This window comes from Amborella trichopoda, chromosome 2, assembly GCF_054954075.1.
Source record: "Amborella trichopoda isolate Santa Cruz 75 chromosome 2, AtrichopodaSantaCruz75HAP2 v2.0, whole genome shotgun sequence".
In the NCBI taxonomy this organism is placed as follows: Eukaryota; Viridiplantae; Streptophyta; class Magnoliopsida; order Amborellales; family Amborellaceae; genus Amborella; species Amborella trichopoda.
Window position 1 is genome coordinate 2955769 of NC_142337.1, and position 16635 is coordinate 2972403.

The 16635-nt window shown below is 32.7% G+C and overlaps 1 protein-coding gene across 3 annotated transcripts; it reads left to right on the top strand.

Annotated features, from left to right (window-relative positions):
- The first annotated feature begins 7165 nt into the window (after positions 1–7165).
- Positions 7166–12855, top strand: LOC105420109 (protein FAR1-RELATED SEQUENCE 5-like). Of its 3 annotated transcripts, XM_088859891.1 has the most exons (3): positions 7835–12068; positions 12164–12226; positions 12350–12855. In XM_088859891.1, exons 1-2 carry the CDS (start codon positions 10486–10488, stop codon positions 12222–12224), a joined length of 1644 nt encoding a protein of 547 aa, XP_088716017.1. In that variant the 5' UTR covers positions 7835–10485; the 3' UTR covers positions 12225–12226; positions 12350–12855. The 3 variants fall into 3 exon arrangements, 2 of the variants coding, with proteins under 2 accessions (XP_088716017.1, XP_088716016.1); XR_016050433.1 differs by lacking the exons at positions 7835–12068; positions 12164–12226 and adding an exon at positions 7166–7583; XM_088859890.1 differs by having other exon boundaries at positions 12164–12855.
- The last annotated feature ends 3780 nt before the right edge of the window (positions 12856–16635 follow it).

The window sequence follows — 16635 nt, forward strand, 5'->3', positions numbered from 1 at the left end:
TCGCACCTAGTTTGGACCATAGTTAGCGGGAGCAGGAGCGGGAACAGTTCCAGTTCCGGGAGTGAGAGTGTGGGATTGATGACTACCTGAAGCTCCGGATCTCTGGGAACGAGATCCGGTGAGGGTAGAAGTCACGGATCGAGATCCCGTTTGAACATGAAGCGAAATCTCGATACATTGGGATCGAGATCCCTATTTAAATGGAACATGTTCCATGTATTTACAGAATGAGATCCCTTTTGAATAGGGAGCGAGATCCGGTTTGAATAAGGAGTGAGATCTTGAGAAATATGGATCAAGATCCTTATTTGACTGGAACGGGATATACATAAAATGGGATCGCCCTCCCGTCGACAACAAGAACGAGATCTCATTTAATGCTAAGTCTCCCTCCCATCTAAAGAATACTACGATCCTATTTGGATAGGATTGAGCTCCGTTCATTGTAGAATCACATTTCGTATAATAATGGTCCGTGCACCCATCGTAAAACTCCACTTGTATGAAGAATCCAATTCCATTATACATGGCTTTGTGCACCAACTAAGCACGGCAACCTGTTCTCATACGAATGCGATCTCAATTTGGTTAAATTTAGGCACAAATGTTTTATCTATCAATGACACATGCGGCTAGATCCATGCACAACCAATCGTATATGTCCTAGATTAATTAAATCCCATTATTATAGTATGAAATAAAGTATTCTAATGCTATGAATGATTAATGTTAATATTGTTCAAATTCGCATACATGATATGAAAATGAGCTTTACGTTGGAAATATATTGCTTAGTATTTGGGTTCCATTTGGATAACCTAAGTATATATGGTTACTGTTAGGCTTAAATTGGGGAAATGCATCATTGTTATTTTTTGATAGAAATAACTATATATAAATTTTACTAAAAATATTAATTTTTTATATTTACATGTTAATTTTATTTAAGAAGTGTTTTTTAGAAAGTTATAAAATGGTAAACTAAATTTATTCAAAAATTTTAAAAAAATTATTGTCATAAAAATAAAGGTAACTATATATATATATAAATCCAAATTTGGGAACTCATTTGAGAATTATAAAGTACATTATCGGTGAAGAAGAGGGAGCGAACTCCGTGGTGAATGGGATCGAGATCCGTGTATCAACAGGAGCGAGCTCCGTTGTGAATGGGAGCGAGATCCATTGTGAATGGGAGCGAGATCCCTGAAATAGAAGGAGAGAGCTCCATTGTGAATAGGATCAAGAATAGTAAAAATTGGAGTGACATCTCAAAAAATTGGGATCGGTTTTTGAGCGAGATCCCTGCTTCGGAACGCCAGAGCGAGATTCTGAAGCTCCCGGTAACTATGGTTTGAACCCTCGAGTTCGAACCCATCTTTTACTTGAAACATATGGGTTCAGACTTCAGAACATGAAGATCCCACCCACCCTTCAGTTGTGTGATGGTTTTAGACTTCTAATGTCAAAACCCTTTGAATGTGGCATACACTTTTTCGAATAAAAGTTGGACCAAACCTTCAAGCTTTAAACCGAGCTTCAATAGAAAAAATTATGCTTTGGATCTTGAAGCTCGAACCCAACCTTCACTCATAACAAAATTTTGGTTTAGCCAGTCCTAATTGGAGGCAGTATAAAATGATAAAAAAAAAAAAGTTGGGACTTCTATATAAAATGTAAAATATGTGGAGTTTCTATAATTCCCCCATTGTACAGTAGATGTATATGCCCCCAATTGCTTCTCCTCATCCAGCCATCCAATTTAGATCAAGTGAGCCATTGATCGTTTAATCTATGTCCAACTTCTCAGAGAATTATATTTTTAATTTTTTCTACTATTTTTATAAACAAAAAATTTATTACCAGCCATCATCTCAATGTGGAGCATATAAAGACAATAGTTAATGCATATTTTCAACTAAATAAAATGATCAAAATACTGCTAAAATATTCATGAATATTTTGGTTATTTTATTATAAATATTTATCTTGTATTTTTTACAAGTGTAAGTTTAAAAGAGGAGTAGATGCCCTTAAAAGAGGAGTAGATGCCCAAAATTTGGTATCAAAATGTATTGTAGAAAAATAATAATAAATAAAATAATGTAGAGGCATGACATTGATATTTGGACCATTTTAGCCACCCGTTAAAAATGGATGGTTGGATGGGGGGAAGTATATAAGTTCTATATAGTAGAGCTTAGGCTCTAAACAGTCAAATTAGAGCCTACCTCAAAACTTTCACTAGAAGAGGTTGTTTTGATGCCCAAATATCATCAAATTGATCATCTCAACATCAAGATGCATGGACATGAGAAAAAAATGGATTTCAAGTTTTGAAAATAGTGAATCTTGTAACTAATTTTTAGATCTTCAATTTTCAAGGTGAATCTACACTATTTTTTAATCTTTAAATTTTATAACTGAAGATGAAAATATAATTTAAGGCTATCACAAAACTTTCCAGTAATAAAACCATATTTCTAGACCCTATTTGAAGGTGGGCTCTAATTTGATTGTTTATAGCCTCGGCTTTACACAAACTGCACCCTTTCTAAATATTGATCTTGTGGGGGTATTTTATGATAAATTTCCCCAAGAAAAGGTCGCAACAAATTTGAGTGAGAAAGACATTGGAAGTAGTGTTTTATTTTTCATTTTTTTTTACAAATCAGAATAACCTAAAATTTGGAACGTGTGTTCATAAAAAATAGGAAAATTTATGAAAAGTATCAAAAAAATATTTTACATAAAAAAATGACAAAAATACTCCCGAAATGTTTCAGGGACATTTTGGTAAATTTTATTTTCACAAATTATATTTGTTATATTTTTATTAGGTACGCCTCACTAAAATGTACATACGTTCCAAATTTCAATCGTTCCGATTTATAGAAAAAAAATGAAAAATAAAACACTACCAAATAATCGTGATCGTGCGATGAACTTTGGACGGTGATGAGAGTAGACAAAATCACTGTTCTTTTTCGCCTATAAGCGTTGGTAAGACTTATATATATATATATATATATATATATATATATATATATATATAAGCTAAAGTTTGCTGCCTAACTTAGATATACTAAATGCGCCAACGGTCCAGATTGAATATGGGCCAATCTAACCATCACTGAAATTCGGTAGTTTTTTAATTTCAATTATTTTTTCTAAAAATTCAAATCACGTGAAATTTTAGGTGTATATTATTTTCATCAAAGCCCACCTTATAAAAATATAAAAAAAAATAACCGTAAAAAATCTAATTGACCAAAATACCCCCGAAACTTTATTGGGGTATTTTGGTCAATTGTTTTCATATAAAATATTTTTTTTAATATTTTTAGAATATTCACCTATCTTTTTATGAGCACACGCCAAAAATTTCAAATGATTTGGATTCATAAAAAAAAAAAATTAAAATTCAGACACTACTAGAAGTCTTTCCAATGCCTATAAGTGAAAATAAATAGTGATTTGGCATACTCTCATCACTGTCCAAATTTCATCACGCGGTCACGATTGTCTGGTAGTGTTTTATTTTTCATTTTTTTCTACAAATCGGAATGACCTGAACTTTGAAAGATATGTGCATCTAACTGAGATGTATCTAATAAAAATATAAAAACAAGTATCCGTAAAAAATAAATTGACTAAAATACCCCTAACACCTTTCGGGGGTATTTTGGTCAATTTTTTTCATGTAAAAATATTTTTTATATAATTTTTAAAGATTTATCTATTTTTTATTAATACACGCTCTAAATTTCAAGTTATTCCGATTTGTAAAAAAAAATAAAAAATGAAATAATACTGGATAATCGTGACTGCGTGATGAACTTTAGACAGTAATGAAAATAAGTAAAATTATTTTTTTCATTTTCGTCAATAAACGTTGAACAATATTTTTCTATATATATATATATATTTGTATAGATATATATATATATATAAAACTTAACCCATCAAATCGACCGAGGCAACACCTGTCCTAAGTGTCACCATATGTTTATAACTTAACCCATCACATCCACTAAGGCGACACCTGTCCTAATTGTCACACCCAAGTTAAGGAATGATATAGACGGAGGACACCTCATTGATTGAATCCATTGCGAGAGACACTTTGTCCGGACCAGGAATACAAGCACCAAGAGCCCCTACTTTTCTCAAGACACGGATAGACAAGTTTTTGCATGTTGCTTTTGTTAATTTTAAGTTAGTATTATTATTATTATTTTGACGAAAGTTACTTCATTCATTTAGTCAAAGAAGAAAAACCCTATATGGAAAGGAGCTGAGGTTGAGGTGGTAGCACCCCATCAGCTTAGTCACCCCATCATTCTTATCGACAACACTCCATTAATCCCTTTAAAAATACCAACTTTTGAGCTATTTAAAATAATGAATAAGAATCCGTCTTTCCTACTAAATTACCTAAAAAAAAAAAAAAAACCCTTTATGACATAGCCACTAAATTAATCATAAGATTAGCCATGAAACACTTTGCTTAACCAACCAATATGGAGTGCTTCGAGATGATTCGGAAGTTTCGGGTTTGCTTCGGGTATGTTTATGGTATGCTTTGGGTCAGCTTTGGTAGGTAATGAAATAGCTATATAAAAATATTTTTTTTATATTTTATATTCTTTTTTATTTTTAATTTTTTCTATTATTTGTATATATCTTATATACAAATATCAAATTTATGTATAATTAAAAAATATAGACCAAAATCTTCTCTCGAATCGTCACCGTTGCTTCATTTTTCTCACCAAATCGAAAAAGACTCCGAAGCGAATATGACAACATTGATCTAAACTATTGACAACTAAAAAATGGAAACCAAATTAGCCCATACTAATCGTATTTAAAACAAAGATAGGTAACCACTAAACGTGAGATGCTCCCAAATTAGCACCCAATTAACTTTTTCACATCCAAATATTTATGTGTTTCCCAACATTTGACACCACACAAATGATAAATTTAACAACACAACCCTAGTAATCACGATTTGGTTTCCATTCATGGACTCCACCGCACTAACATTTTAAAAAACTAACTCCTAAACTATTTAAAAAATAGGTAAGGGCTGGTCTTCCTTACTGAATGACCCCAAAAAAAAAAGAAATGAACATAGCATAAAAGACCCTAAATTTGTTGATATTCACAAAAACATCCTACGTAGGTTTTGTCACTCCTGTCAGCCCGACTCCTTCCTATGTGTGGGGGAGTAAGAGATGACTCTTTAATATTAATTGTTGGTTGGGAAAGGGCCGAGGTTGTGGTAGTAGCACATCTCATATTTCAGTTCCACGTTGTGGCTTCCATTTTCATTGATAGTTTCAAAAAATACTAACTAATTTAAAAACAAGTAGGGGCCTATCTTCCTAACTGTTGGCTTCCATAGCAAAAAATAAAAATCCAACCTTTATTGTCAAAAAAAAAAAGAAGAAGAAAAAGACAGCTACCTTCCTCTTTCAAGTGATAATGTCAATTATATGAATATCTACCCCTGAATAATGGTAGTACACGTATATGCTATCATTGGTTGAATTGAAAAACTGTCTATTATACAACATACACCATAAAACAAACCATGTATGGGAAAATGGTTTGATAGGGTTGCGGCTCTGTTAAAAGAAATGACACCTCACCTTATAACACATCGAAAATTGCAATTCAAGACCTTTACATCAATCATCTTAGCTTGAACATTACGGTTGTGAAAAAAGTTAGGATTTCAAGCTCTATAAGTAGTGTATATTATAGCAAATTACCTAAACCATCCATTTCACTATAAAAATAAATATTCATAGATCTGTATTATTTTTTGAGTTTCAAATTTTTTTTTGATGCTGAAATTAATTTTAGAGTCATCATAGATATTTCTGTTGCCTCAAAATGCTTTTGGGACAAAGATTTGAGGTAAGGCTTTATTTTGTTTTCATAAAGCCTAGACCTGAAACTTCATCCTTTATGTTGTGCCTATATTATGTGACAACATGTGTGGGTCACAAGAGAAAAGTCCATCCTCACTAATTAGCTTTGGACGCCACGGATTTAAAAGAGAGAAATTTTGAGTGAATTTCGCTTTCAATAGATTTATATATACCTCTATCCTTACCTCACATGTACCAGGCCAATGACCCAAACCATAAGCGTCATTGTCCAAATAAATGGAAACATTTTATCGGGACATGATAAACTTTAACTTCCGGGGCTGAAGAACTAGCTTGAGTTTAGCTTGACTTGGGTATTAAAACCAGGGTTATTAGGATCGGATTAGCCCATGCACAGGTGACGGTTATAGTCCATTCAAAATTAGTCCATTGGTGTGATCAGATTTTGAATATATATATATATATATATATATATATATATATATATATATATATATATAACATAATAATAGTTTAAAAATATATAATATATTAAAGACAAAAGTTGTCAACTTTGATTGGATGGCTGAAGTGGTTGAGGTCGCATGGTTGGACCGGTCAAAACTTGTTAAACATTGATTTTGACCAAATCCGATTTTTACTTTGCAGCATATTGATGGTTCGACTTGTTCCACCGATACAGTCAGTTCTTGATAACTATAACTAAAATAATCAAATAGAAATAATCCAGCCATAAATAGTCCAAAAAAAGTACTAATTGATACGGAAGACACGACAAATGCGCCTTTTGCTAGGTAATAGAGAGGCATATACATCTTACTGAGGCGCATATAATAAAAAAATAAATACAATTATGCGCAAAAAAAATTGACCATAATATCCCTAAACTTTTTAGGGGTATTTTGGTCAATAGTTTTCATGTAAAGTGTTTTTTTATATTTTTCGAAGATTTCTCTATTTTGATGAATTCATGTTCCAAATTTCAGGCATTCTGAGTTGCAGAAAAAAAATGAAAAATGAAACATTACCGGACAATCGTGACCGCGCGATGAACTTTAGACGGTGATGGGAATAGGCGAAATCACTGTTAATTTTCGCCTATAGACGTTGCGTAGTGTTTTCCATATATATATATATATATATATATATAAAAATGATTTGGTGAACCATCTCGCCCACAGAAAAAGAGTGAGCCGAATAGCTCTTATTTGTCTTTTAAATCGAACGGCTGTGGTTTCATGAAGAGTGACAACTAATAACTGTGCGCACTGACACTCTCTCTAGCCTGCGCACGGCATCTCTTCCTGTACTTGCACACTGACACTCTCTCTCTAGCCTGCACACGGCATCTCTCCTTGTACCTAAACTCTCGCCTTGGTGAAACCATCTCTCTCTACCTAAACTCTGGCATCCCTCTCTCTCTCCCCCGTGAGCCTCCTCCCATTGTCTCTCTCTATGGTGAGCCTCCTCGCCTCTCTCAATCAGCCTCCTCGCTCAGCAGCCCTAAATCCCCAAAGTCAGCAACCCTAAATCCCCAAAATCAACAACCCTAGATTTCGTGGACTCTAAAATCTCTCTCATTGGAAGCCTCCTCCATTCTCAGCAACTCTAATTAAAAAATAGTGCTTTCAATCAACCATTCCCAGCAAGGGACGGATTCAATTTACTTTTGGCATGGTTTCCTGGAGTTCTTCTTGAATATTTTTAGCTGCATTTTTTCAGAGCTATTTCACTGTATATCACCTATGTGCTTCATCTATGCATATTATTAATCCACCAACCCCTAAATCTATGGACTTTTACGATTTTACATCAAAATGGATTTTGCAAATCATACAAAATTGCATCTCGGACATGGCAGTTTGGAGATCATTCACAGATGCAGTAATTTTTTATTTGAATATTGGGAATTTACTATGGAATTACCCATATTTCTTCACCATTGTCACTATGCAAACGATTCCAGTATTTGCTTTGCTTTGCCATCACCATTGTCACTCTGCAAAATCTCCATCTTGATTTGTTTTCTCTATCTCTCTCATCTTTGTTGAATCCAAATTTTTATCAGAAGATGCTCAAATCTGTGGCAAAAACAACTCCAAATACCAAAGTAATATGGTTATGAATTTAGATTTTCATTTTATCTATCTTGTGCTTATTTCCTTTACGTGACAATTTGGAGAAAGTGTTTATTTTCTCTGCCTGCATAATTTAATGTTTGGTTATGTGAAGTCCTAATTTGGAGATTTCTTTTTTTTTTAAATTGTTGAATGGCATCCATTGATGTTGCTTTTTTAAGTGATTGATTTTTTGGTTTAAAATTGTCGAGTGGCATCCATTGATGTTGCTCTGTTAAGTGATTGATGTTTTTTCATTAGGTTTGTTTACTTTCAATCATCAAGCATTTTGGTTTGTTAATGATTCAAACAGAGTGGAATTCATGTTGCTCTGTGAAGTCATAATTTTGAGAATATTTTACCGAAATTGTCGAATGGCCCATTGATGTTGCTCTGTTAAGTGATTGATTTTTTTTCATTAGGTTTGTTTACTTTCAATCATCAAGCATTTTGGTTTGTTAATGATTCAAACATGGTGGAATTGATGTTACAATGTGAAGTCCTAATTTGGAGATTTTTTGGTTTAAAATTGTCGAGTGGCATCCATTGATGTTGTTCTGTTAAGTGATTTATTTTTTTTCATTAGGTTTGTTTACTTTCAATCATCAAGCGTTTTGGTTTGTTAATGGTTCAAAAAGGGTGGAATTCATGTTGCTATGTGAAGTCCTAATTTGGAGATTTTTTGGTTTAAAATTGTCCAGTGGCATCCATTGATGTTGCTCTAATAAGTGATTGATTTATTTTCATTAGGTTTGTTTACTTTCAATCATCAATCGTTTTGGTTTGTTAATGGTTCAAACAGGGTGGAATTCATGTTGCTCTGTGAAGTCCTAATTTGGAGATTTTTTGGTTTAAAATTGTCGTGTGGCATCCATTGATGTTGCTCTATTAAGTGATTGATTTATTTTCATTAGGTTTGTTTACTTTCAATCATCAAGCATTTTGGTTTGTTAATGGTTCAAACAGGGTGGAATTCATGTTGCTCTGTGAAGTCATAATTTTGAGAAATATTTTACCAAAATTGTCGAATGGCATCCATTGATGTTGCTCTGTTAAGTGATTGATTTATTTTCATTAGGTTTGTTTACTTTCAATCATTAAGTATTTTGGTTTGTTACTGGTTCAAACAGGATGGAATTGATGTTACTCTGTGAAGTTCTAATTTGGAGATTTTTTGTTTTAAAATTGTCGAGTGGCATCCATTGATGTTGTTCTGTTAAGTGATTGATTTTTTTTCACTAGGTTTGTTTACTTTCAATCATCAAGCATTTTTGTTTGTTACTCATTCAAACAGGGTGGAATTCATGTTTCTCTGTGAAGTCCTAATTTTGAGAAATTTTTTATCGAAATTGTCGAATGGCATCCATTGATGTTGCTCTATTAAGTGATTGATTTTCTTTTATTAGGTTTGTTTACTTTCAATCATCAAGCATTTTGGTTTGTTAATGGTTCAAACAAGGTAGAACTGATGGTGCTCTGTGAAGTCCTAATTTGGAGATTTTTTGTTTTAAAATTGTCGAGTGGCATCCATTGATGTTGCTCAGTTAAGTGATTGATTTTTTTTCATTAGGTTTATTTACTTTTAATCATCAAGCATTTTTGGTTTGTTAATGGTTCTAACAGGGTGGAACTGAACCTACAAGAGAATAGTAATGGAAATTGTAAAATCATTTTTTAAAACATATGTGAAGTGTTGAAGCCATTAATTGACAAAGATTTCGTGATTTGTGTCTGGTAAGTTTAGCACCTGAGATGGACCTCACCTTTTTAACAAGTGTGGCATCTCCCACATTGTCAGAGAATGACAACATGGGGGATACTGTAGGGTCTATGGAGCAAGATCCCTTGCTCTCAACCCCTCCCCCCAATAAGTTCACAAATCTTGAAAACGGGGAACATGCGTTGTCGTTCAAGGGGTCTGAAATAGAGGAACCCCATGTAGGAATGAAATTCAATGATGAAAATGATGCATGTGAATTCGATATGGCTTTTGCATTGGGGGAAGGGTTTGGTGTCAGAAAGGGAAGTACTCACACGAATAAGGACGGAAAGAGAATTGATAGGGAATATAAATGTTCTAAAGAAGGATTCCGTAGGGTGAAAGAAGTGCAACCTAAAAAAATTGTCCTTGGTACAAAGTGTGGATGTGATACGAAGATGTGCATAAGCATAAATGCTAACAATGAGTGGGTTGTCACAAAGCTTGTTAAGGATCACAATCACTTACTTGTATCTCCACATAAAGCTCGACTCATCAAATCACACCAAACAATATCGGATGCGACAAAGACAATGATAAACTCCATGAGCTTTGCTTTGGCAAAATCTCGGAATATCTATGATATCTTTTTAGAGCAGGCTGAAGGGATTGATAAGCTCCCTTGCTCACAAAAAGACATCGAAAACCAATTAGGAATCAAGAAAAGAAAATTTATAGGGGAAGATGACAATCGTGCAATGGAATGGTTAATCGATATGAAGAGAGATCCAATCCATCTTTTTTCTATAAAGTGAAATTAGATGAAGAAAATTATATTGTTAGCCTACTATGGGTAGATGCCATGTCGGATGTGATCACCTTTGATACTACATATAAGACAAATGCTTTTGACATACCCTTTGCTCCTATACTTGGAGTGAATCACCACCTTAACACAACATTTTTTGGGTTTGCCCTTATCTTTGATGAGAAAGTTGAGTCTTTTGTATGGGTATTTAAAAATTGGCTAGAGGCAATGGGTGGACGTCAACCCGGAGTAACTATCACCGATCAGAATCCTACAATGACAGTTGCAGTGAGACAAGTATTGAATAAAAGCAGACATCATTATTGTAAGTGGCACATACTTTCAAAGGTCAAAGAAAAATTGATAAGGAGTAAATCTTTCCTTGAAATATTCAGAAACTGTATAATGAGCCAAATTGAGGAAGACTTTGAGTCAAAATGGAAATCTCTTATTGAGAAATTTGAACTTCAACAGAATGAATGGCTCAATAGATTGTTCAGATGTCGAAAGCAATGGATTGATGCATATATTGCAGATGCATTCATAGCAGGTATGTCATCGACTCAGATAAGCGACGAAATGTATAAGCACTTCAAAATGTATGTGACTTCCAATATAAGCTTGAGCACATTGTTGGAAACTGTTATAAAAGTGCATGAAAAAAAACTTCTTAAGATGAGAGAAAATAAGGTAAAGAACATGACATCAAAGCCTTTTCTAAGGACTACATGTGACATCGAGGCTCACGCTTCGAAGATATATACACACAAAGTTATGAAGTTGTTTGGAGAAGAAGTTGCAGAAGGCGTCAATTACATGAGTGAAATTATTGAAGACAATGACATAGTTGCAATATTTACGGTATCAAAACGTGAATGTGGAACAAGGGCCTGCAATATAGAGTTCAATTGTCACAACCAAACTTTTGTTTGTACTTGCCACATGTATGAGAGGCTGAGCATTATTTGTAGGCATGGGACTAGGGTCTTGAATAATATTTTTGAAATCCCATCGCATTATATAATGAAGAGGTGGACAAAAGATGTGATGATAGGTGTTGTACTTGATGCCAATGGGAAACAAATTCAAGGCACCTCTGATCTACCCCTTTCAATTCGTTTTAATGAGGCTTGTCAAGTCACTAGAGAACTAGCAGAGCATGCTTCAGAAAGTATAGAACTCCATGCATTTATAATGTCTGAGCTATTAAGTACACTTTCAAAGGTAGAGGCCAAGATTGGGGGTGTGGTATTACCATATGGTGCTTTTAAGACTCCTTGCAGCAGTCATAATGAGAATATGATTGCCAACGGAGCTGAGGTTGAGGGACATGCATACTATAACATCCTTGAGCCCCCTTGGGCACGAACAAAGGGGAGACCTACCAATGCTAGATATGTATCTCAGCCTGAGATAGAGGCAGAGAAAGCGAAAGCGAGACTGAAGGAAGTAACCCGAAAGGAAGTTACCCGAAATTGCGCAGTTTGCAAAGGGAGTGGACATGACAAAACGAATTGTCCATCTCTCGCACGTTCAAAGTATGAATGAACTATTACTCTATTTCTCGTACTCTATGTGATTTTAATATGAATTCTTTAAATATAAATATTTGAAATGGGTTTTCTTTGTTTAGGTTAAATGTAAATATCAAATGCACTGATGGGTCATGTGAGAATGTGGAACATGCTGAGTAATGGTAATAATCTTTAGAGATTTGCATTATATTAAGTAAAATAGTATTTTTTTTGCATTGAATTTGCATGGTAAGAAATTTGTTTGCATTGAAATTCTAATGTTTGTGTGGTTGTTGACAATGTAGGTAAAACTTATTTCTTATTCTTATGTGGATGCAACGGTGCTGTTCTTTTGAATCAAAAGTTGACAGGTAAATAATATTTCTTATCGTGTAGTTTATTCATAAATTTACCATATTTAAGCATTGTGGTACTATCTGTGGTTGTATTACTTACTAATGGTCATACAGTTGCAGACACCGATTGATGGAAGACTTCACATTTCACTTGATGTTTTCAAGTCAGAAAACAATGCCTGCACTACCTTCAGTCGATGAATTTACCTTGATTCATGGCTAATTATTTGTAAACTTAATACTACGTTTTTTGGAGAGTGAGCCATTTGACATGTTTTTCTCTTATGGGACCATGTATCTTTTACTTTTTATAGATGTCTTCGAACTTTGCCATTTGACATGTTTTTCTTTTATGGGACCATGTATCTTTTACTTTTTGGGGGTATTTTGGTCAATTATTTTTATGTAACATATTTTTTTTTATAATTTTCAAAGATTCCCCTATTTTTGATGAATACACGCTCCAAATTTTAGGTCATTCTGAATTGTAAAAAAATAATGAAAAATATTCCTGGACACAAATATCCTGGAGCACAAATTGATTCTTTAAAGGAAAAAGTTTATATAATGATGCAACCTTATAATGTAGAACTACAGATGCACATCAAAATTTTCAAGATTTTCATGTGTTTATAGATCTACTTGATTTTAACCATTTTTTAAATTAAAAATTTTATAATTAGATATTAAAATATTTTTTGAGATAATCCTAAGAACATTTTACATCAAAATTATATACCATGATGAAATTTGAAGGTGCACCTTACCTCTACACTTATGAATGCATCCACCTTTCTTTAAAATCCATTGTTTTTATTAATTTTCAACTTTATTTTGATTTACTTTGTTTAGTCATTCTTTAAAAATACTTTTCATATTTTTTTAGATTTGTTTTTGTATTTTTTAATACTTTTTTTTACTGTCCAGGATTAGCCAGGTTAGAGCGGTTGACTGGCCGATTGAATTGCTTGCAGGCCCATGTCTAGTTAACCATTACAGTTTGATTTTTCCTACACTGGTCACAGTCATTCTTGTCCATCAAATATATATGTGTGTGTAGAAAAGTATTAAAATGTATTTGATTTATTAGTTTTAAATATTTCAACTCAAGAGTATGGGTATTTTAATGAGAATTTTGAAATTAAATAAAATGAAATGAGTAAAATATTGAATAGTTCATATCTTTAGGTACATTTTGATAAACAACACGTGCACACACACACACACATGCATATATATATATAAAGGTGAGGCTCTAAACAATTAAATTAAAGCACACCTTAAAAATCCACTAGAAACGGTTATTTCCAAGCCCAAAGTCCCTCAAATCAATGATCTCGACCTCTAGATGTATAAACATGAGAAAAAATAGATTTTAAGTATTGAAAATTGTCCATCTTGTAATGTATTTATGGATCATCAAATTTCAAGATTTTTATGTGTTCATAGATCTGCTTGATCTACACTATTTTTTAAGCTTTAAATTTTATAATTAGATATAAAAATAAAGTTTCAAGCCATCACAAGGATTTCTATTACCGAAAAATGGGAAAGGTTTCTATGCTTCCCCTACAGTATAGAAGTTCTATCCTCCCCTACCATCTAGCCGTCTAATTTTGATCAAGAGAGCTACTCACCATTTAATCTTAGATCCGACATCTCAAAGTATTTTATTTTTATTTTTTTATATACAAATTGTATGAATATAAAATTTGGTACATGCCATCTTCTCATTGAGGCGCACTTATAAAAAATATTAAAAATAATTTTTCAATAAAATATAATGACCAAAATACCCCTTGAAACTTTCAAGAGTATTTTGGTCATTTCATTTTATTGAAAATATTTTTTTTATATTTTTCGCTTGTGTGAGTTTAATAAAGGAATGGACGTCCAAAATTTGGTGTCAAAATAATTTATAGAAAAAAATTAAAAATAAAATAGTGTTGAGATGTGACATTGTGATTGGAGCAATCTTAACCCTCCATTCAGAATGGACGGTTGGATAAGGGGGAGGATAGAACTTCTATGTTATAGGGGAAGCATAGAAAGCTTGCCCCCGAAAAATATATTCCTGACACTATTTAAAGGTGTGCCCTACTTTGATTGTTTGGAGCCTCAGCCCTATACAAACCATACCCTATATATATATAGGGAAAGGTTTCAATACTTCCCTTATAGCATAGAAGATCTATGCTTCCCCTACCATCTAGCCATCCAATTTTAATAAGGTGAGCTACTCACCGTATGATATTAGATCTGACGCCTCAGAGTATTTTAATTTTAATTTTTTTATAGAAATTGTATGAATATAAAATTTGGTTCATGCCATCTTCTCATGGCAGTGCACCTACAAAATATTAAAAAAAAAATTTGATAAAAAATAATGACCAAAATACCCCTTGAAACTTTCATGTGTATTTTGATCATTTTATTATATTGGGAATATTTGTTTTTATATTTTTTACAAGTTTGAGTTTAATAGAGGATTGGACACCCAAATTTTGGTGTCAAAATAGTTTATTGAAAAAAATAAAAAATAAAACAATGTAGAGACATGACATTGTGATTGGGGCAATATTAGCCCTCCATTCAGAATGGATGGTTGGGTAAGGGGAAGTATCTAAGTTTTATATTGTAGGGGAAACATAGAAAGCGATATACATATATATATATATATATATATATATATATATATATATATATATATATATATATATATATATATGTGGAAAAGTCTTCCCAACGCCTATAGGCGGAAATAAACAGTGATTTTTCCTATGCTCATCACCGTTCAAAATTCATCGCACGGTCACGATTGTCTGATAATGTTTTATTTTTCATTTTTTTATTATAAATCGAAATGATCTGAAATTTGGAACATGTTTACATCTTAGTGAGACGCACCTAATAAAAATATGAAACAAATATTTCATAAAATATAAATTAACCAAAATAACCCTGTAATGCTTTAAGTGTATTTTGGTCAATTTATGTTTTGTGAATTTTGTTTTTATATTTTTATTAGATTCTTTGATAAGCACACTGTCCAAATTCCATATCATTTGGATTTATAGAAAAAAAATTAAAATTTAAATACTACCAGATATCCGTGATCATCGGATCGGCTCAAATTCAATCTGGGACATTGGGCTCATATATTTATATGAGCTAGTGGGCTAATCTCATCTTTTATATATATATATATATAAGATGCTAGAGTATGCCGATTCGTGTACCGCTATAGCAAACACCGAACGGCACAGATCGAATCTGGGCCGATATGACGATCACGGATGTTTAGTAGTATTTTATTTTTTATTTTTTTCTAAAATTTGGAATAATCTAAATTTGGAGTGTGTGTTCATAAAAAATAGGCGAATTTGTAAATAATATAAAAAAAAATATTTTACATGAAATAATTTGACTAATATATACGCATGCTCAAAATTTAATATTATTCTAATTTATAAAAAAACAATTAAAATTTAAACTCTCTTGGATAACCGTGACCGTCAGATCGCCCAGATCATTGGGTGTTTACTATAACGGTACACCCATGGGCGTACAAGAAATTTTTCCTATATATATATATATATATATATAAAATCTGGGCCGTTGGGGGTTTACTGTAGCGGTACATCCATAGGTGTACAAGAACTTTTTTCTATATATATATATAGCGGTACATCCATAGGTGTACAAGAACTTTTTTCTATATATATATATATATATATATATATATATATATATATAGGAAAAAGATCCTGTCAACCCAAGAGTGTATTGCTACAGTAAACGCCAATAGCCCAGATTCAATCTGGGCCGATCTGATGATCCTGAATATTTGGTAGTATTTGAATTTTAATTTTTTTTCTATAAATCGAGTTGATCTGAAATTTGGAGAATGTGTACATAAAAAATAGATGAATCTTCGAAAAATATAAAAAACATATTTTATATGAAAAAAGTGACCAAAATACCCCTGTAAAGATTCAGGGTATTTTGATCAATTTGTTTTTGGGGATTAATTTTTTATATATTTTTATTAGGTGCATTTTGATGAAAAGAATATACACCTAAAATTTCAAGTGATTTGGATTTATAAAAAAAAATTAAAGTTAAAATACAAAAAGAAGTCATGATCGTCAGATCGGCTTAGATTCAATCTGGGCCATTGGCGTTTACTATAGCGATCAGCTAGTGAGTATACAGAATCCACTTCCATATATATA